This window comes from Erigeron canadensis, chromosome 1, assembly GCF_010389155.1.
Source record: "Erigeron canadensis isolate Cc75 chromosome 1, C_canadensis_v1, whole genome shotgun sequence".
NCBI classification, from domain to species: domain Eukaryota; kingdom Viridiplantae; phylum Streptophyta; class Magnoliopsida; order Asterales; family Asteraceae; genus Erigeron; species Erigeron canadensis.
In genome coordinates, this window is record NC_057761.1 from 632642 (window position 1) to 656134 (window position 23493).

Sequence of the window (23493 nt, forward strand, 5' to 3'; positions counted from 1 at the left end):
AGTAGTTGTGTATTTGTGAATCTATGTGAGTTTTTCTTTAAGTTATCTAAACTTGGTTTAACACAACATCACGTACTTACATTTACTCGTTTTAGGATAGCAAATTATTTATAATAGTTTATATGCTTTATGTGTTTCATGGTCTATTTTGTGATTAACTTCGTCGTGTTTATACCTTCCAAACACTTCCAATTAGTGCTGAAGTTGAAATGGTAATCACGGAGTAGTGTGACACCAAGAGGTGATGTTTTACATGTGAAACTGCATAATATTAGTCGGTATATATATTTATGTCCTGTTTTCTGAAGGTCGATAGCAACTAGACTCAGCTTTGGTTGAACGTCGTTAAGTGTGTGCATTAGTATAATGGTCTAGAGAGCTTGTGGATATATATGATAAAATCTTACTTAAAGTTGGGGAAATATATAATTATTAAATTTGATTGGGTATATATGTAATTAGGGTGTTAATATGATATATATGAAATTCTCCTTTTTTAAAATGCATTTAATAGTAATGATTTTCTTTTAGTTTTATAATTATAAAGCATACCCCATTTTTGTGATCTCAACTTTAACGTACACATTAACTAACGTTAGATCGAATAGATCTTTCTTTTGTAATTCATGACTTAAAGGGCTAAATCAATTGGCTGGAGTCATCTCTAGTTTTACCACAGGCCATGAGTTCGACACTTTAGAGTGACGTGTCCTAGGGGTTTTTCCTTTGAATCACCTGTAACGGCTTATGGTCTATATCTCGTAGTCTAAAGTACGTGCAGGCCTTCATCATTATACGCTGAGATGTTCCCTAATATCAAATACCGACTGGCTGTTAAAAAAAAGCATATCGAACTTAGGAAACTACAACTTACTTTTGCGTTTGAAGACTAACAACGTTGTATTTATATTCTTGATTAAATAACCCCACATATATACCTAAAATCCTTTAATTATATTACACAATATATATGTGAAAGATTGTTTCATCTTACTTCTCTCATATCTCGTTTTGACGAGGGGTTGAGTACAGTTATTGTTGTTGCTGTTGTAGTATATATATATATATGTGAAAACCACATCCTAAATGCATATATATAATAATCGATGACAAAACTCATGAACATACACGAGGGAAATCATCTATACTCTCTAATAAAGCAAATCACCCCCCCTTATTAAATATATCTGTCTTTGAAATATCTTATCTACCCTTGGACTTTTTTGTTTTTTTCTTTACTCCCTTATAAATCAAAAGGGTCCTTTTTATTTTTAGTAATTTCTGTCTTTGAATTACAAGAATTGTCCTTGACATTTATTTTAATAAATAACACTTTAAGCCCTTATCTTTTTAAATATTCCACTATCACCTTTGCATTAACTCACACCATTTGATACTTGACACCGCCACCACCAGAAATAATACCGTCACCGACAATACTAGACCGTCGTGCTCACTAACGCCGCTGCATTGCGCGAGTACCATGCTCGTATATATTAGTTAGCAAGTATATATATATAGGGGACCTTATTTTGAGAACCCATTTTTTGTAAGAACCGTGAGAACTCCTAAATTTTATATTGGATTATATATTTTTTTTGTTCATTCACATGTGAAACGTTATAAAAATATATGTTGCAGAAGAAAATTTTTTTCAAAACCTTATATATAGTCGTTTGTTATATGTGAACAAAAAATGTAAACAAATTCATTAACAAGTTCACAAAAGACTATTTTGAAAGTTTCTTCAAAAAGTTTCTTCTACAACATACATTTTTATATAATTTCACATGTGAATGAACAAAAAAAACATGTAAACATAAGAGTTCTCATGGTTCTTATAAAAAAAATGGTTCTCATAAGAAAACTCTATATTAATATATATATATATATATATAATAACTAGGTATTTTACCCCGCACGATGTGCGGCTTGCTAAAAAGATTATTTTATATATTAGTAAATAGCTATTCTATATGTTATAGTTCATGGTTAATTCATGTATCACTCTGGTCACTCTTTTTTTTTGGACATGTCGATAGCACAGTCACTTAACCTACTATAGTGATTACACATCCCTTCTAAGAACATTTAACCTAAGATATTTTGATATCATCAACAACACCATTTGTGTAGCCATAAATCGCGTAAAAATGTATTCACCTTATAAATTAACACTACAACAAATCAAACGTAAATCGCGTAATAATGTAGCATGTTATATATTCATCAAACGTAATAATATGTACAAAGTAAAAAACCAAACATGACAAAAATTTAGTCATATAAAATACACATAAATTTAGTCTTTTTAAATACACATAAATACAATACGAATAAGTAAAAAAAAACCCAATAAGATAAATAAGAGAAAATCATTATAGTTTTTGTTTTTTATTATATAATAGACTTTGTTTTATGATTAGAATAACAACCAACTTTAGTTAAAGTTTCGACAAAAAGAAAAAAAAATAAAAAAGAAACAACAAAATTGATTGGTCATATATAATCTAATAATATATTCAAATAATTTTTAAAATTTGATATAGTCTTTAAAGTTGTATATATTTTAATAAATAATATTATTTTTGTCAAATATGTGTGCCAATTTAGTAGATGCATGGACGTTATTTTATTTTTTTAATATGAGTTTTGATATTATTTTTTTATCTTGTGTATATAATTATGATTAATATATTATATTATATTTAATAAAATAAAATAGATTATTTTGAGAATAAATAAAGGTTATAAAATAAATATATTGTAAAAAATGTATGGAGATGCCACGTAGGATAAAATCCTATGTGGCAATATTTAAAATTAGCTTTAGATTGAAAGAAGGCTTTAGAAAGTTAGGATTTTTATTGTTTTAATATATATATAGATTGGTTGATGGTAATTATTTATTACTCCGTATAGTATGATAATAACTTAATTTATCATTTTATGACGTATTTTCATAATATTTAAGCGCATTTAGAAAGAAATGTTATAGATTTGGACAACATGATCGATAATTTGATAATCATTCAATGAATATGATTATTTGAGGTCCACAAAAGTCGAGTAGGCCATAAAAGCCTTCGTCTCAAGCGTTGGATGAGTGGGACTTTCACGTATATAACTTATATATTAAACTCATATGTGGTTAGTTAATGAAGCAATTATTGATATTTGTTTGATTTTTCATTCAACAATACTCATTCATTCGATGTTTGATCAAATGATATATATCAACTATATATGCATGCAAGATGAAGCCACATACTGTTTGTTCAATAATCCCCATCACATTATAAAATAATAATAATAATAATAATAATAATAATAATAATAATAATAATAATAATAATAATAATAATAATAAATCCGATAACATGGTTTCATCAATTGTTTACATGCTAGAAGCATGAAAGATATATGTGAGAATTGAAAACGATGGGAGGAGAGACTTGATTATGAGAACGTGGACATCCTACTTACCCATATATTGCCATATTGGTGCAATTCAATGCCACAAATTAATATGCAAACTTATATTAGTCAAACTTCATAACTTTTTTTTAAATGTGTACTTGAGTTACTTGCGTATATCAGGAATTCTAGCTTACAGACCGCGACTGAATACGTAAGTTCATAACTGTTTATCCCTTTTACTTATATTTTTATTACATCGGTTTCACCTTCTCATCTTTCTCACTTATATATTTTTCGTTTAACACTTCACTTTTAACTTTAATACCTCATTATACCTCATATTATCATAATATTCGACTATACACAATCAAACCAAACAAATTAATAATCTCTACTCCTTAATAAAATTAAAACTTTTTTTTTCTTTTAAACTTTCATGTCTTTAAAAAACCCATAATATCAATCAAAATTTTTATACCTAAAATACCCTTAATTAAATAATTTACCACATCTATCTCACTCTTGAAAAAACTAAATACACAACTGTCTTTATATCAATTACATATATATCAATAAGCACACCACCTCCGCCACCCATCGTTGTCATTACCACGCCGCTATCATTATCTCCGCCGCATTGCATGAGCTTTCGTCTAGTTTAAAAGATATGGATCGGACATCAATCCCAGATCCCTTTTTCAGCTAGGTGATATCTTTCACCTTTTACCTATCTTCGATCTTAACCCTTTTATTTAACTTACCTTTGACGATCGATCACTTTCTCATCATATTTTTCCACTCATCTATTTATCTTCCCTTTACAAACGGCCGGTTCAACGTTTGCCAATGTCAATTCATTCATCTCCTAAAAAAGAATTCACAAATAGCTAGCTAGCTACGTTAATAACTGTCATTGGTGGTCAGAAGGTTTTCTTTACAGTATTAAGGGTTTTCTTTTGTGATGATGTAGAGTTCAAGTCCCATTAAATATACCAATTTGCCCGATCGAATAAAAATACTTTATTAGTTAATTAGCTATTTGAACAACTCGATCTACTAGCGTATATGAATGTAACCCAATTTCACAACCATATTGTAACTATCCTGGACATTTACAACTCACACACAAAGACAACTACAATCACTTGGAATACGAAAAATAATGATATTTCAAGTAATATATAAATGTAACAATGATAATTGATGATAACAAAAGAATTTAATACAAAGGTGGAACCATGAAAGGATCGTCTCAGCCTCCAAAATTTTAATTTATATATGTGTTTATATTAAATATAAATGTTTATACGAATACAAAAAACTATATTATCGATTGATCGAACTTGTCCACACATACAAATATTTCACGTTCTCCCATGATTTTAGTCTTTAATTAGAGGTAGGTGGCTTGAAAGAAAGAAAAGTGAATTTTGAGTTATGTAGTTATCAGGTAAGAAAAATTTGATATGATGTTAACTTTAGAGTAATATACTCACATCAATTTCTCACATGTTAAATTGCTCCCATAAATTTTATGGTTTTGTGAGGGGGCATCATTCCCCTTGGCCCCCATAAATTTTATGTTTTTGTGAGAAAAATATCATCTAACTAGATAATGTTAACATCATATAAATTATCCCCGAAAGAAACTTATTTTTCTTGCGTTTGTGTCCCATTCCAAGCAAGAATAATAACTGGCCGGGTCAATGGATATCCAGTGAATGATTCGAACTTGCATTTTTCTTTATTTTATTTTTTAATAATTTTTTCTTTTTTAATTGCATACTATCCTTAGCCGGCCTACATTCCTATTCATACACTTACACTACATTTTTGAGTTTTTTTTTCATTGAATAAGAAAAGAAATGATATAGAATTATTTCAAATCTTCATTTTTAAATTTTCTTTATAAAAGAAAAGATAAGAAATGATAAGAAAACTTATGGGTTTTAAGTTTTAAAATTTTCTTGCTAATTTTGGCATTATTTGGAAGGAAAAGAAAAGATAGATATGTGAAATTATAACTTCAACCTTAAATCTATATCTAATAATTGTTTTACAAAGGCTATATGGGTAAAACTATACATTTTTTTCTTTTTCTTTCTTTTCATTTAAACTCAAGAATAAAATTAACTATTTCCTTACTTATCATTTCTATCACTTTTTATTAAACTCGAGAATGCATTATATGAATATATTTTTTTTTTTTTCCTCCCCTCTTTAATCTTATCATTTCTTTTCTTATAACTATAAACTCGAGAATACAATATTAAGTTACATAAATGTTTACACTTGAACACATGACTTCAAAGTTCCATGACCCCTTATTAATTAATAATCAACCCCATAAATATGTAGAGTAAACCCTTATAATTTTTTTATTTAATAAACTTAATAATTAATAATTTAATGCATTCAGTCAAAAAAATTTTTAATAATTAATAAGCCAATTACCTATTTTTATTTAATACATACAAACATTATTTATACATTCCAGCACTTAATACATTCAACACTTATTAACAAAAAAAATTGAATCCTAAGACTTTTTTTCCAATATTTTGTCTAGATTGTATAACTAGAGATTGGTTATTGTAAAAGAAATATTAAAGTAAAATAAATAGGATAAAATCTTAATCCTTGTATGATGGTAAAATTGATGTATGAAGATTCACGAAACACATTATATATTTAAAAATTGGAATCTTGGAATCTTATCGGATAAGTGATGAGCCATTCTTCCAAATAAAGCAAGGAGGGCATTCAATATTTAAGTTGAGGACATTTAATAGCTTTGGCCTTTGATGACAAAATGTTATGCAAGTAAAAATAAGTCTATCTCTAAGTTGATACAAACATTATATTACAATTAATACACATAGTGACATAGATGAGATTATTATACACATGCATAATATCTTTTTTTTTAATATGTCACATGGACGAGATTATTAATTTTTCAATGATTTACCTTTGCATAAGCTTTAAAGAATGTTCAACTTAATACAACTTTGTGAGTCTTCTAAAATTGTATTTAGATTAAGAGAAAAATAAATATTTTTGAAAAGAATAAAGAAAAGTATTAAGTTGGTGAAAGAAAGATTGATAAGTACGTTGAGAAAATAAAAAAGGTATCAAACTTAAAAGGTGAAAAGCAATGTGATCTCCACCCATGAGTTGTGAATGCACATATAAAGGCAATTCCTTTTTTTTTTCCTTTTCCCACCAACAAACTAACTTTTTTCTCTTTTAATATCTTAATTTCAAAAGTTATACATAGTATTTCTCAACGTTTACAATTTCATTTAAATAAATATTAGATTTACAATAAATAAATAAATATTAAACTTATATGAATGATAATTTTTTTAAACATCAAATTAGTAGTTGGTAGTTAGCATATTCAAGACACCACAGTGTCATCCAATTGGGTAGTATGCAGTGCTCGAATCATACAAGTCTGAAATGAAACTCAGGACTCTCGACCTCCCCCCCACCCACCCACCACCACCACAACCACCACCAAAATAATACACTCCTACAAATTAATGTAGGAAGTGAGATTTGAACCTGATGAATTTCTCTAACGTCAAAGACCTTAACAATAGGTTACCAACCCATTGGCTGAATAATAACTTTTTAACAATCAAACCTTGACCCTAACCTTATTACTCAGTAATTACTAACACAGCGAGATTAATGTTGTTCAATAATCATTCCTGATAAGCATTTGGGAAAACTCAATTAAACCTTCCACTTTCTTCATAGGACGGAAACAAGTAAAAAAAACTCCCAACCATCGATCGATTATGTGTGATGAAAGATTGTTTATAGTATTTATTTTGATTATATTCATGAATATGTTAACCTGTTCTCTATAAGTTAACAGCCTTTATATTAATTTAAGAGTACAATTATCACATATAAATGCAATACAAATAATTGTTTTCATCATGATTATTCATGAAATAAATGTTTCTTTCATCATGAAAATTATTATATACGAGTATCTGTCACTTTTTTTTGGGTAAATTCGTACAACTGAAATTATAGGCTTTTTTAGAGGTTAGGTGTAAACATGCATATTCGCATGGACGACGGAATTAATGGATCATTTTACCAACTAAAACTGCATGCTTTGGCCAAAATTAAAGGAATTAATTAATACCCATGCATATTGATTTCATCTATGATCTTTGTCCCTTGTTTAACCAGTTTCAAAGAGTCCAATATTGGACGGCTATTAGAAACAGTTTGATAAAAAGGAATCATAGAGAATGAAAATGTAATAGAGAATAGAAATAGTGAGAAAGAGAATGAGTATTTAAAAAGAAAATAGATTCCGTTGTTTGGTACCCACATAGAATGAATATATATAAAAAATAAAATTTTAAATAATTATACATTTTATTAACATATAACATCTTAAAAAAAAAAAAAAATTTTTTTTTTCCATTCTCTACAATTTTGTAGAGAATGGAACTGATTCCTCTTTCTCCTTTCTCATTCCATTTCTTCGTCGCAAACAAACAAGTGAAGCTTTTCCCATTCCCTTTCTCTCATTTCCATTCTATTATACCAAACACCCCCTTAATATCGTGTAAATGGAATAAAGGAGGGGAATAGAGTTTGCTTTGATTAAGTCGATCTCACCCATTCACAAAGTTAAACCTAGTGGTCTTTAATGACTTTGTATTATGTTTCGGGGTTTGTTAAATACAGCCTTTAGGGCTGTGTTTAAGGTGCATAGATTATTTGTACATTTACCATGAAAATCAGGGAACTGACTTTGGAAGGTACAAGTTTTTTTATGCACGTTAAATACAGCCCTAAGGGCTGTATTTAGCATTTCCCGTATATTTTTCCTAAATATCCTAATTTTTTTTCCATCCATATTTATACATTAATTGCAGTGAAGATTCGGACAATTTGGTGGTTGATTACAACTTTTTGGAAATTTTTTTTTTCTAAACGAAGCGCTTAGGGCTTTCGTTAAGATGCATTAAATAGTTGCACACTTACCATAAAATTTAGGGGGTGGACTTTTGATATAGAAACATACAACTTTTTTATACACGTTAAGTAAAGCTCTAAGGGCTTCTTTTAACATTTTCATAATAACGAGTAAGGCTGACAATTTTGACACGGAACCTATTAACACGACACGACACGACCTGTTCTTAACAGGTTTCGTGTTTGACCTTAACAGGTTTCGTGTCTTAACAGGTCCCGACCTGTTAAGATTCGTGTCTTAATAGATTCGGATCTGTTAGGACCTGTTAAGACATGTTAAGATTATACATATATATAAAATACCAAGAATTGATATTATGATTTGATATATGATTTTTATAAAGTAAGATGTTTATGAACTTTTGTAATGTAAGGATTATCGTCGCTATATAATAGTTGGAATTTGTAAGAATTTTTGTATCCTTAAGGTTTTTTTTCAATATTAGTCAAAAAATTTATAATATACATGTTAACAGGTTCCTTAACAGGTCTTAACAGGTGCACCTGTTAATTTTCGTGTCGTGTTCGTGTTTGAAAAAAATGACACGATTAGTTAACAGGTCGTGTTCGTGTTTGACCTTAACAGGTTCGTGTCTTAACAGGTTTCGTGTGACCTGTTATGCCAGCCTTAATAACGAGTGTTATACTTGTTTTACGGGAAAATTAATCACAAGAGCTGATCACTCTCTTTGATTGCCAAGAGTCAAAGCATATAAACCTCTGTGGTCATTAGGTAATAAGGATAGAACCTGTGATCAAAGTTTCACTTTTTGAGACACATCCCTAACTAATTAATTGATCACCAATATTATTGGTTATACGTATTTTACGTTTTTTAGGGCTAGCTTGTTTGTTTATTTATCTATTAAGTGATTGAATGGGGAAAGTGACTGAATTGATATACAATGTCTGTATAAATTAAGTCAATATAGTTGTTCTTTAGTTTATTAAGTCGAAAACAAATATATTTTATTGACTGAATGGATTAAGCCAATTAAAATTAAGTCATGCCTTTTTATATAAGACCTTATCAAACACCACCTAGTATACTTAGCAATTTTCTAGTTTTGATATTAATATACTTTTGGTCATAAAAAAAAAAGAAATTTAGCTAAAAAAACTAAAAAATAAAGATTTAAATCAAATAGAAAGACAAAAACCATAAAAGCCTTTCAATTATAGAGTTAAATGCATAAAAAGGAAATATGTTATCGTAAAATTTTCAAAAAGGTAACATATTTATGTTTTGATTACTAAAGAGATTACGTAATTAAATTGTAAACAATAAAGATAACATCGTTAGTTTTAATATTAAACATACGTTAAATGTCAACGTGACATGTCACATTAATATTAACATAGATAAAATTAACTATATATATACACATTAAGTTTAAATATATTTTTATTTTTACTAATGCAAAATTATTTTATAATATAAATAAAAATATCTAAAGTTAAATGTAAAAAAAAACTTCAAAACTGAAACAAAACATATAAATTGGAAGAAATAAAATAACTTTTATCTAAAGTGCATACTAAAAATCAAATATTTATTATTATTATTTTAATATATATTATAAGACAGTTAAACTGGTGATTTATTAAGGGAAAATTCCATAAAAAGGTAACCTACTTACATGAAATTCCTATTAAAGGTAACCTATTTTATTTTCGTCTATTTAAAGGATCCTATTTTAAAAAAATTTCTAATAAAGGGTATATCGTTAGTTTTTGACAGACGGAGCTCGTTAAGTGTCACATCACCGATGCCACGTCATCAATTGATGACGTGGCACTTGACGTTGACCGGCCTAATTTCAATATATATATGATTCGGTCAAAGTCAATTGACACGTCATCAAAACTGATGACGTGACACTTAACGAGCTTCGTCTGTCAAAAACTAACGATATACTCTTTATTAGGAATTTTTTGAAAATATAATCCTTTAAATAGACGAAAACAAAATAGGTTACCTTTAATAGGAATTTCGTGTAAATATGTTACCTTTTTATGGAATAAACCCATTTATTAATTAATCAAATCACTCAATTTCATCAAATTGACTCTCGCTTATGTCATCATTTAAATTAACTATAAATTAAAAATGGGTTTTTCGGTTCTAAAGGTACTGAAGTTGTACTTTTTTACTTTAGGAGGAACCATTCTTTATTTTCGTATATTGTGGGTTATGTTTTGTAAAACACCTTGTATGTTAACATATCCTAAAACCGGGTAGTGGTTTTTGTCAGTATAGTGGTCTTCTAATTATTTTATGTTTAATTAATTTATACAAAATCCAACGTATTTTTTACCCTCTTTAAATACAGCCTTATATCTACAACAACATCTCAAAACCCTAATTCCTTAACACCATAGTTCCAAAAAGGGAACCCCAAATCACATGATCCAGCAAAATATTCATGTCGGCCATGTCTTCCTCTTCTTCAATCAGAAGTAAAGATCATTCCTGCTATGGCTATTGTGACTGTGGGTACAAATTAACCACACGTACATTGTGGACAACCAAGAACCCAGGTCGAAGGTTTATCTCTTGTCCACAAAAGGATTCAAGAAACAAGTGTGGGGTATATAACTTCTTGGATCCTGAACTGCCGAGTGATTACTACAAAGACTTGATGTTTCAATTGCATCAAAACATGGGGAGAAAACCAGTCAGTGACATATCTGCAAGGTCTGAGGAAGATGGAGAACCAAGTTTGGAGGTCTTGAAGCTTAAGGAAGAATTGAAGATGAAAAAGTCAAACATGATAATTTATGAGAAATTGTTATTTGTTTTGCTACTAGTTATTATGTTTTTATGTGTTTGTATCAGTTTATATGTTTAGTAAAAGAAAATGAAATCAATTGGAATGCTTTTTGTTTACATGGTTTATAAAGTGTCACATTATTAAGGAAAATTAAGTATATGTGTATATGTTTGGCTACAAAATTTATCAAATATTTGGAAAATAATGAAAAGTGCAGACAACCAAATTCATGATGAAGAGAGTTTAAGGTCATAAGGATGATATATAACGATCATACATTACAAAGCAAGCAACCTCATCCTATTGTATTTGTTTGGCATTAAGCCTGCCTATGATCATACATTACCAAAGTTTTAGTACAATCCTACAACATACCTACTAGTTAATATACATAAGTTCATACAATCCACCTGCTACATAAATAAATGTTTGTTAAAAGTGTTCATACATGATACAACACATTGTCATCAAAATAACTTGGACATGTTTTAACCACCAAACTTTGACCAGTCAATGGACACTGCAGAGTCATAAGTGCTTCCACGACCATCAATCTTCTTTGCCAGCTTCCTGGATACTATTATTTGGCTTGGTTCCCTCTTCTTGATTGGTGATGTGCAGAATCTGTTGGGGCTTCAACACCACCAAGTACATCCCTCTCCATCATTCTCTTTACTGCTGCAACAACTCTGTTCTTTCCCTCATCACTTGCCTTTTTCCTCAATGCTGCCAAACTTTGTTGTTTCTTAGCAAGTTCTTCACTAGCACTAGGTATGGGCACATATTTAGGCCATATTGGCACAGGGATACCATCTGCTCCACCTATAAAGGATTCATTAGTGATAAGATCAATACATAGCCCTGCACCCCACCAAGTTGGAAACCTATATGGACCTAAAATTACATACATACACAAGTAGTTTAAGTTACTAATTAAATGACAATGTACACATTGCTATTACATGAACATGGATAATAAAGCATACCTCTTGTTTTCAAGTTCTGAAGCCAACACTAGTGACACCTAGACCAGCACTAGCCCTGGTTAGAACACTGTGTGAGTTCATAACCACATTGTCTGCATAGTTCCTGGATGGTCCAGCACTTGTGCCTTTCATTGGGCTTTTATCTTGTAACACTTTGGTTTTGGTCCATCTTGGTTTTGGCACAACTGGTGGAGAACTGCCATTTCCAGTTTGGCTTTCTAGGGTTTGTATTGGAGTGGAGAATTGTTCATCATGTTCTTCTAATGCAGGAGGTCTTACTACTGGGCATGGGATTTCTTGAACTATGTTACACCAGTTACATTGACAGTTGCTTCATACACATGCTCACCTTCAACTGTTGCCCTTGCATTCCCTCTAGAATTAACCTCAATTTCCACACTTGCTTGTGCCACATGTTGGCCACTTAGTGAAACACTTGCTTGTCCTCTGGATGCCTGAGTATGCCTTGACCCACTAGGTTGGCCTTCACTCTGACCCTGGTTTGGTACTGTCTTTGGTCTCCCTCATTTGTTTGGCATCTTCGCAGGCCTTTCCAACTCCTCATTCACACATTTAACCATGTTGTGTCCTTTCTGACCACACTTTCCACATGTCATGACCATTCCTTCTTTGCTAATCCTGTTAATGTTACCCCCAACTGCTTTTGACCTCTGACTACCCAATTCAGGGATGCTCTTCTTCGTTTTTTCTTGAGTCTGCCAGGCATCTTCTTAGATGGTGGTGGTAAGGGTTTTTCCATAGTATTAAGTGCCCATGTGCTCATCCTTCCCACTAATATGATATGATAGTTATAAATTTCGAAGTACTTATGTTTTCTAAACCAACCTGGCACATAGTCTTCTGTGCATCTACCAATCTTTAAGATGACAGCACAACCATGTGGACATGGGATCCCTGACAATTCCTATATTCTACAACTACATGTCCTATCTGTTAAGTTCACTTTAAATGACTCATATAATTGTCTAACTTCGCAATGTGCACCCCCAACATGAAAAGGTTTCCAAAACCTGCCATTGTATTTCAAATTAATACAAAATCCAATTATGTATGTTAATTAATAATCAATTTATAAATGCAAAACTAACCTTTGCTGATCTTTCACCCATTCCAATATGTTTTGTATAGATGGACAGATGTCACCCTTCCACTTTGAGCATAATGTTCTCATCACAGATTGCCTCTCCATTATTATAGCTCTAATAGCTTCAAACATGGTAATGATAGGCTTGTTCCTCACACTCAGTATGACGGAATTGAATCACTCAGAGAAACCATTTTCAACACTTTCACAACCTCTATTTAGTTTGAAATAAGCCCTATACCAGGTCCTTAGATTCTTATACATTAGATATTGATGTGTTCTAGGGTCCACATCCCTAATATCTTTCATGACCTTCAAACAAAGGGCACGGTAACTAGCTTTTGAAGCAGCCCAAAACATAGACCTAAAATGGACACCACTAAATCTCTTTCTAAACCCTTCATATATGCGTCTAGCACACTGCCTATGCTCAGCATAAGGCAGCATGTCTTTGACAGCTTTAATCAATCCCTGTAACATTATTTAAGTAGTTATCACTGTGAAAATGGGGATATATCTAAGTATGTGCAGAAATAGAAACTAAGTAATTATAAAATAACAACCAATATATAACATAGCAAGTACAGATAAAGTAACAAGTAATTATCAAATAGCACAATGAGTTATGATTGTAAAGTATTAAGGGTTATGGAAGATTACCTTGTGTTGATCAGAGATGATAGTTACTCCCACTCCACACTCAATATCAAGATCTCCTGAAAGTGCTTCCAAATACCAAGTCCAGTTTTCTTTGTTCTCAACATTAACCAAGACCCATGCAATTGGGTATATATGGTTGTTGCCATCCCTCCCTATTGTTGTCAGTAGCTCACCAGTAGTTGGGCTCTTCATGAAACAGCCATCAAGGGCTATTATCTTTCTGCAACCTGTCTCCCAACCTTCTTTCAACCCCTTAAGACATATGTACATCCTTTCAAAATATAACTTGCCTTCTGGACCTCTATTACAATTGAGAGTAACAGTTGATCCTAGGTTGGATGCAATCAACTCTTGCTGACATACCCTGAGCATGCGATAATGGTCTTCAATTGACTTTTGGAACTCATTTTAAGCATATGTCTTAGTTGCTCTACACTGATTGGGGGTGACCATGCACTTGTACTTCTTCATGACCATGTCTGCAGTCTGTACTAGCTTAATGTCTGGAAATGCTCTAATTTTGTTACCAAGTTGTTTCCCTATCCATTTGTAACTGACCAGTGAACCAAATCTGAAGTTCCTGGTGCAGTTATGGTCATCCCATAATGACACAACTTGAAAAGAATTCTCTTCATTCATTTTCTTCCCATAACACCTCCATGGACATTTACTTTCCTCACCCTTCACTGTGGCTGGATACATGTTCTGCTCTCTTTGCTTACCTATAACTGGATCTTTGACAATAGGTGGTCTTTGACCACATCTTGCAATTACCTTTTTTGAGTACTTTTTTCATACCATTATAAAAATCCATAGTACAAGTTATGCTAAACCATAGTATGTTAAACACTCTTTAAAGGCAAAATGATTTGGATACCTCTCACCAACTTGAGGTTTCTTGAGTCTCCATGGTATATCCCTATTATGAATTGGCCACTTCTCTAGATTTTCAGCCATCTGAAATGGATCTCATCCTCATTCCCCTTTAGTTTCTTCAATAAAGAAGTAATGAATTCATCATTGTAACACCCGTTGTTTTAAAAACCTAGATTTACAAAAACTTTGCCTAACGGCATCAAAACAAGCGGAAGCATTTCATAAAACGTTTACAATTCCTACCAGAATTGTTAATTAATAAAACTGGTGTTACGAATCCATATCATAGCAACAATAAAGGAAATCCACACATGTCGTCAACTACATAAATGACAAATAAGTCAACATATGGTCATGTCTTGTAAAACCCAAGACATTACAATAATCAAAATAAAGGTTCATAAGTGTCGTCTAAATAGGTGAGGTCACTAGCAAGTAGCCAAGCATTTAATCGTCTACCCAGGCTCACATGCATCTCACCAATCTTCAACCACTAACCTGGGAAACACAACATATTTCAACGAAACAAGTGTCAGCTAATTAAAGCTGATTAAGATAACAGGTTAGTTCGACAAAAATTCACCATTTAAAACATTTCATCAAGTTCATCTCATCATAGATAAGGCATGTCGGAATCACAAACATCTACATAATAATCAACATAAGGGATATCAAATCCTGTGATGTACATATCAAGCTAAGTCATCATTATCGTCTCAAGCATCGTCTAAAAGGATGTCAAATCCTATATTGTGCCTATAACCAGTGATCGTCATAATTGTCTCATTCATCATCATCTCAGTTATCGACATTAACTTTATTATGTCATCTAGATACATATCATATAGATACACAGGTTACACAATTTCATCATTACATATAACTAAGCAGTTATAACTACTTAGTCGTCACATATCATCTTTAACATCATATCATTACATCGTCACATCTTATCTACACATATAGTCAAGTAACTTACGTTACCTGATCGTCACATTTAAGTAGCTTGCACCACTTAATCGCCATACATCAACTTTATTATGTCATCATCATATCATACTTATACATAAAGTCAAGCAATTTACACTACTTGATCGTCACATAGAGTTAAGTAGCTTACGCTACATAATTGTCACGTAATAGAGTTGAGTATCCATTCGTCACAGGTTGGTTGATCATACCAGATGGAATACTCAATCGAAAAATATGGGTCACTCGAGAGATATCATGACTACCCCCTCGTGATCGACTCAGCACACTAGCCCCAAAGGACTAGCATGGGTTAAGATTAACACTTTAGTCTCAGTTTATACTCGAGTTCGTCTCAGTTTATCACAATCATCACATATAATCACATATCATCACGTATCGTCACATATCAACACATGTTATCTCAGATCGACACAACACATTAATCTTTATTACATTTCATATCATTATATCGTCATTAGCTTTATCTCATTAGACACATCATTAATTCGACATTAAGACTATCTCGGTGCATATCATTGATTCGTCATCAACATCATTTGCCATTAAATCCCTATCGTGCATCGTGACATATCATTCCTATTCAAGTCTAGTTAACTAGATGTAATAGACCATTCAACAACAAACAATATCATCAACGACGAAATCAACATGGACATGATACTACCTAGCAATCAATCAGTTGTCGACATAATCAACACATATTCAAGCAATCATTACATTCCATTATTATAATAAGGGTTATTATTTGCTACAAGGCATTCGTCATATTAAACATCATAGCCATTGCATAATCATCATTCATACATTACAACTTTACAACAATATTAAGGGATGGAATACTACTTGCTATCAGTTCATATATCATAAAGAATCTCATTCCCGTCCCACATAATAAGCATAGTAAAAGTAACCTCTTAAAGCACCCATATCGTACCCCACATGGTTCCCACGCCCCTACATATGTATGAGATATCTACATATTCGTCAAAACGATTAATTATCAAATTTCACTTTTATTGTTTTCCCCAGCGTGACAAAATAAGTTATCTTACCTTATACGTGCTCACAACAACTTGAAGTAAGCTTACGGTGCTTGATACGTACTCCCGGAAACCTAGAACGAATGATGAACGAGCTAAGCATCAACATGAGTTTTCTAGATAAATAGGTTGGGTGCGCTGCACTAGATGAAGGAACAACAAGAGAAAAGGTAAGGTGTGCCGCACTCCTTAACGCACCCTCTATCGTACCCCTTCTCGGTATCAATGAGTGTGCCACACCTATTGAGAGGTGTGCCGCACCTACTGATGACACAATACCAAACCTCCCCTCAAAACACTAGGTATGCCGCACCCATTAGAGGGGTGCGTCGCACCTCCTGGGCGAACCAGCAACCTTTACTTTATTTTTCATCCAAACGAATTCTCACCCTATGTCTGACTTTTATGCATAAAAATGACATCTTTCATTCCAATTTGACGCTATGAAAACAACAATTGATTCAAGGATGAATTATAAACATTATGGCGACATTTAATCATCCGAAAACATGATTAATCACCAACAAAACTCAATCAAATCAACCCCAAACCCTATTACCAGTGGCAGATCCAGAGAAATATTACAGGGTATGCAAATTTAATAATTTATAAGAAATAAAAAAAAAAAATTCAGACTTTGTTCGGGTTTTTGGTTTGATAAAATACCTTAGTCAAAAACTCGATATGCATACTAAAATAAACTAGTAGTTAACACATAGTATATTTACATATCTTTCATTCATAAATCCCCTCGTCTTGGATTCAAGGTTTGAAAGCGTTACAAAATGTTATCATCACTAGTTTCAGAGAAAATATCTTTCTCTATAAAAGTGACTAAACAATCGTTCAAAAGTTGATCACCCATTCTATTACGCAACTTGTTCTTCACATATGTCATTGCCGAAAATGCTCTTTCCACACTTGCAGTAGCCACCGGAAGGATGAGCACTAGCTTTATAAGTAAGTAGACATGATCAAAAGTTCCATGTTTATTTACTTCCACAAGTTTCCTACAAAGTTCCCGGATATCCTTTAATCCTGTAAAGCTCTCATCGGTTCTCATGTCATTAATGAAGAGGTCAAGTTGATCATCAAGCCGGTGCAATTCAATACTTGGAAACTCTTTAGGCCTGCAAGTGTAAGCAACTTTTCCTTGTCAAAGGAACTAAAACTATCAACCGGACTCAAACTTCCCATGCAGTCAAGTAATTTCATGCTTTCCTCATTAAATCAATTGTTAAGTTCTTGAAGTTGTAAATCAATGATTGTCAAAAATAATTGAACTCGGTAATGATGAACGTTTGTGGTGTGTAGTTGGCCACGCTTTTTTCTTCCTGATGATGTACCCTCTCAGCGGTACGCAGGACCTGCCACACGAAGGAACAGTAACACGTTACGACACGAAGGCTGTTTGTAACGAAGGCTTCCACAGTAAGGTAAAAAGGATAAGAATTATTCCCTTATAATTTCGGGATTTGATCTTATCACTTGTAGCCAATAATTAAGGAAATAATATTCTTGGCCTAAGACTTAGGGAAACCCTAAAGAAGCTTAACTTTCTCTCCAAGATAAATTCTCCTATAAAAGGAGATTCATAAGACCTTACAAAGGCATCGTTCATTCATTCATTCTTACTCATTCATAAACTCTATCAAACAGATCAGAGGACATTGATTGGCGTAAAGAGATTCACTCTATCTTCGGAGAATCGCCAATAAACAACCAAAAACACCCATCATCCGCCTTCTTAACCTAACCTCGGATTCGGTGCACAAACATTTGGCGCCATCCGTGGGATGCAAACTCTCGAATCCCATATCCACTTTCTCAAAATCATTATGTTAACGTGCGTCGAACCAGATTTAGGAAAGATGGGAAAAGACGAAGCGACTAAGAATAGTCCAATGCAATGCTTGTTTGGAAAAAATCATCACCTTGGACGGGGGGCTTGATGATGTACCCTCTCAGCGGTACGAAGGACCTGCCACACGAAGGAACAGTAACACGTTACGACACGAAGGTTGTTTGTAACGAAGGCTTCCGCAGTAAGGTAAAAAGGATAAGAATTATTCCCCTATAATTTCGGGATTTGATCTTATCACTTGCAGCCAATAATTAAGGAAATAATATTCCTGGCCTAAGACTTAGGGAAACCCTAAAGAAGCTTAACTTTCTCTCCAAGATAAATTCTCCTATAAAAGGAGATTCATAAGACCTTACGAAGGCATCATTCATTCATTCATTCTTACTCATTCATAAACTCTATCAAACTAATCAGAGCACATCTAAAGCATAATAGCACGATCTTAATCGGCTAACAATCAAATCATAATTGATTGGCGTAAAGAGATTCACTCTACCTTCGGGGAATCGCCAACAAACAACCAAAAACACCCATCATCCCCCTTCTTAACCTAACCTCAGATTCGGTGCACAAACACTTCCTCTAGGAACATAGATACTTTCCATACCAGGAACTTCAATGTCATTTTTTTTACAAAAACAACTGACCTTATATAACATGGTTTCCCATTCACTCTCTCTTATTTTTTGCAATTGTTTCTTGGTGGACTTTACTAGTGAAATTGCATTAATAATATCTTGATCTTTTTTTTGTAAAGCAACATTCAAATCATTTGCTACCCCCAAATGTTCTCTTCATCAGGTGTACCATGAAAATAAAATCAAAAGACTCGATTGCATAACTAGCAGCATCTGCTTTAGCCTTGTCTTCACCAACCGAAGAATTTTCCTCGATGTTATCAAGAACCTTACATATCACTGGATACAAGTCAACAACATTTGCAAGCAATTTGTAATAAGATCCCCAACGAGTGTCATATGGTCTTACCAAACCAAGCTCTTGGTTTTTACCTTTTCCACTTTGAAGTTCATCATCATCCAAGACTTGTAAAACGTGTTGAGCCTGAGCTTCTCTCAACATTTCTTTTCTTTTACAAGAAACTCCAATTACATTTAACAAACTTGTAAGTTGCTATAAAACCAATGACAATCTGTACTCTTTTTAGAAACCGCGACAAGTGTAAGTTGGAGTTGATGAGCAAAACAATGAAGATAGTAGGCTGATGGCGTGTCTTGCATAACTAAAGTTTTCAGGCCATTAATTTCACCTTTCATATTGCTAGCCCCATCATAACCTTGCCCAGGAAGATGTACTCAGGGAATGTTTTGCCAACAAAGAATAGATCGAATCTCTAAGAGTTATAGCAGTGGTATCTATGACGGGTACAACAGCCAGATTTCTTTCAATAAGATGTCCTCTTTTATCAACATACCTCAAATATAAAGCCATTTGTTCTTTGTGGCATACATCAGAAGATTCATCTACCAAAATTGCAAAGTAATTGTCACCAACATCCTCCACAATAAGACTAGTTGTTTCTTTTGCACAAGAGTTTATCAGATCTTTTTGAACCGAAGGGGCGATCATTTTGTGGTTTCTAGGAGCTCGTTTTAACACCTCTCTAACTATTTCATTATATTTAGCTAACCACTCTAAAAGTTCAAGGATATTACCTCTGTTACTTGATTCTTTCTTCTCATTATGACCCCGGAATACCAATCCTTGATGCAAAAGAAATTTCAAACAATAAAGGGAATAAAGTAAGCGATCTCGATATCTCTTTTTAGCTTCTGAAGACTGATGGTCTTTCGGATGGATGTTTGTGGTCTTGTTAGAGCTTCAAACTTTTCTCTAGCTTGATTATGCAGACTATTTACTTTTCCAATATGTTTACCAAATGCAACTGGTCGATTCCAACCTTTGAATCCTTTCCTAATGAAAGCATCTCCGCCCATTCGATTGTGTTCATCTTTATTATTAAACAAGTAACAAACAAAACAAAAGGCTGCATCTTTTTCAACACTATACTCAAGCCAATTGTATTTTTCAAACCAAATAGAATTGAAGCAACGCAACTTATCACCAAAATTTGTTTGAGGAAAGTCATGAGCATGGGGTTGACAAGGGCCTCTTTGTATGTATACTCGCCTTACCATATCTTGTACATTTGGATGGTAATCATAAATATTCTTTCATGTTCCGGGATCATGAGATATAGAATTAACATCAAATTGACTTTCTTCTTCCACATATGGCAACTGAGAGGGATCAATCGAGGGTGAAAAAGAACTGTTTTCTTGAGTCTTTGTTTTTTTGGCATTCACAAACCAATCCAATGTTTCACTTTTCTTTTTTCTTGTTAAATCACATCTATTTTTATCCATTCTGTTAAAACCCAAAATATTATGTCAAGCAAAATTAACCGTAAGTCAATAAGATACAAGATCACTAGTTAATGTTTCTATGTTTATATTATTCACAAACTCCAACCATCACCAATTTGCTAAATCATTATACATGAAAATGGATAGTGGCTGCTGATTGTATTATACAAATCAAACATATAATATACATGTTCAATAAAATAATTATTAGCTCTATACCACTAATAATAAAACCCCCAATATCAACAATTAATAATAAAACCCCCAATATCAACAATATTAATAAGAATCTATATGAAATCGGTTAAAAAAAAATCAAACAAATGAGAAAACTTACCTTTATCAACAAAGGATCATTTGAAACAACTAGAAAAGCTAGGGGTGGTTGGGAATCAGAGATCGACAGTTGCAAGAGACAACAAAGAAGGAGAAGTACTCTAGTTATGAGAGAAAAAATATGAGGAAAAATCCCCAAAATCGTCAGAGGAGAATTGAGGGCTAGGGCTTTCAATGACTTTTCAATTGTAATGAAGAATTGTGAGTAGCACGTGGTCTCTCAACTTATTTAGTTTTATACGCTTCATTTTCTAAATATGGCCAGCCAAAAATATCAGGATATGCACTCTCTTTTTTTTTTTTTGCACTTAGAGTATGATTATTTTTTTATAATAAAATTTTCAAAATTTAGCACTAGTTTTTTTCACCAAAGGGTATGCAAGTGCATGCCCTGGTGTCAATGTGCGTATGCCACTGCCTATTACCAGTTATCAATGGACAAAACCTAATGAAATGAATCATCAATCAAACAAGGAATCATGTTTTACCTGTAGGGAAGATTATAGGATCGAAATCTATGAGGATTCACCACCAAAAACTCTTGAAATCGAATAGGTTATGAAGGAGGCACCTAGGGTTTGAGAGAATATCTTATGATGAGATAAAACTGATTTTGGGGTGTCAAAGGTCACGTAATAGACCTAAAATCTGGTGTAACATCTTTCTCACTTCACTACTTAGACCCTTGAACTTTACATCTTCACATTTAAGGCTCAAACTAGCAAACGGGAATACTTATCGACACATTAAACACATTTTGACCATCTTAAACACATTAACACACATATTTAAGGCATTAAACCTTACATATATAGCACATTAATCACACATAAGCATTAAATCATCTAAAGACTTAACTAACACAAAGTGTTGACTTAACGACTGAAGTCAACCGTTAAAGAAAGAGTTTGGGATGTTACAATCATGCTTAACAACCATGTCAGCTTCAGAGTTTATGCTACCTAACTAACCAACAAGTGTAGGCTGTTTAGCAGTTTTAGGCAGTTTCTTGGCCTCAATCTTCCTTAGTCTTATCTCCCTTAACTCATCTCCCCCCTCTGATAAATAGTCTACAAAAGTTGTGTCACTTTCACTTATCTCCCTTAATACATAGTCACTATCTGACTCAAAATCCTCAACCACATCTTCTTCTATGGTCTTCCCCTTTCACTTATCATTTTCATGAAATAACCTTCTAGCAAGTTTCATAGCAGGAGCCTCTTCTACAACTGGCTCATCTTCATCTAAATCTTTTGCATCTGATATGTCCATTTTTATATACATTCCCATATCATTTCTAAGTCGTTTTGAGTTTAATTATGTGTCAATTACATGTATATTCGATGCTTTGATGGTATTGTTAGTGATTTCAGGCTTAGAACAGGTACAATGGTTAGAAATGGCATTTGGGAGGTTAAAAGATGCATTAGGATGGTTCATGGACGTGTACAAATGAAGACGAGTTGAAAAATACAAGTTTCGCGAGATCTAGAGCTTTGTGCGGCGCATGGTTGTTGTATGCGGCGCACGGAATTAAGTGATTTTGATCAGAAAATAGCTAAAGTGTATATGTGGCGCACAAGAAGGTCATGCGGTGCATAAATGGCAAAAAGAAGATTGGGCATAGTTTGTGCGGCGCACAGCTTTGATGTGCGGCGCATATCGGGCAAGGAAATTTGGAAACTACACTTTTGTGCGGCGCACGGATGTTGTGTGCGGCGCACAAATTGAGTCGGAAAAAACCCTTTTTGATTTTCACTATAAATACAAGACCAAAACCCTCTCATTCGATATACATTCACCTCTAGTCGATTTTAGGGTTTCTTGAGGCACTTTTCAGCAGCTTTTACGTTCTCCAAGTTCTAAGGGTTGCTCGAGGAATTCAAGGCATTCAAACATCAATTTTCTTAGCTTTTCATTGTCTTTCACACTTTGGTACAAGATGTTTACTCTTTCTTTTGTTATTTTTGACTTATTTATGATTATGTCTAGCTAAATAACTTCATCATCCACTGAGATGAAGTGACACAATGAATAATGGT

General features: G+C 32.9%; 1 protein-coding gene across 1 annotated transcript; it reads right to left on the minus strand.

Annotated features, from left to right (window-relative positions):
- Positions 1-17645: 17645 nt before the first annotated feature.
- LOC122581642 lies at positions 17646-22723 on the minus strand. Its single transcript, XM_043753891.1, has 6 exons — positions 22644-22723; positions 22423-22553; positions 20164-20452; positions 19539-19818; positions 18167-18234; positions 17646-17997 (listed from the first exon to the last, which is right to left on the minus strand). Exons 1-6 carry the CDS (start codon positions 22721-22723, stop codon positions 17646-17648), a joined length of 1200 nt encoding a protein of 399 aa, XP_043609826.1.
- Positions 22724-23493: the final 770 nt, after the last annotated feature.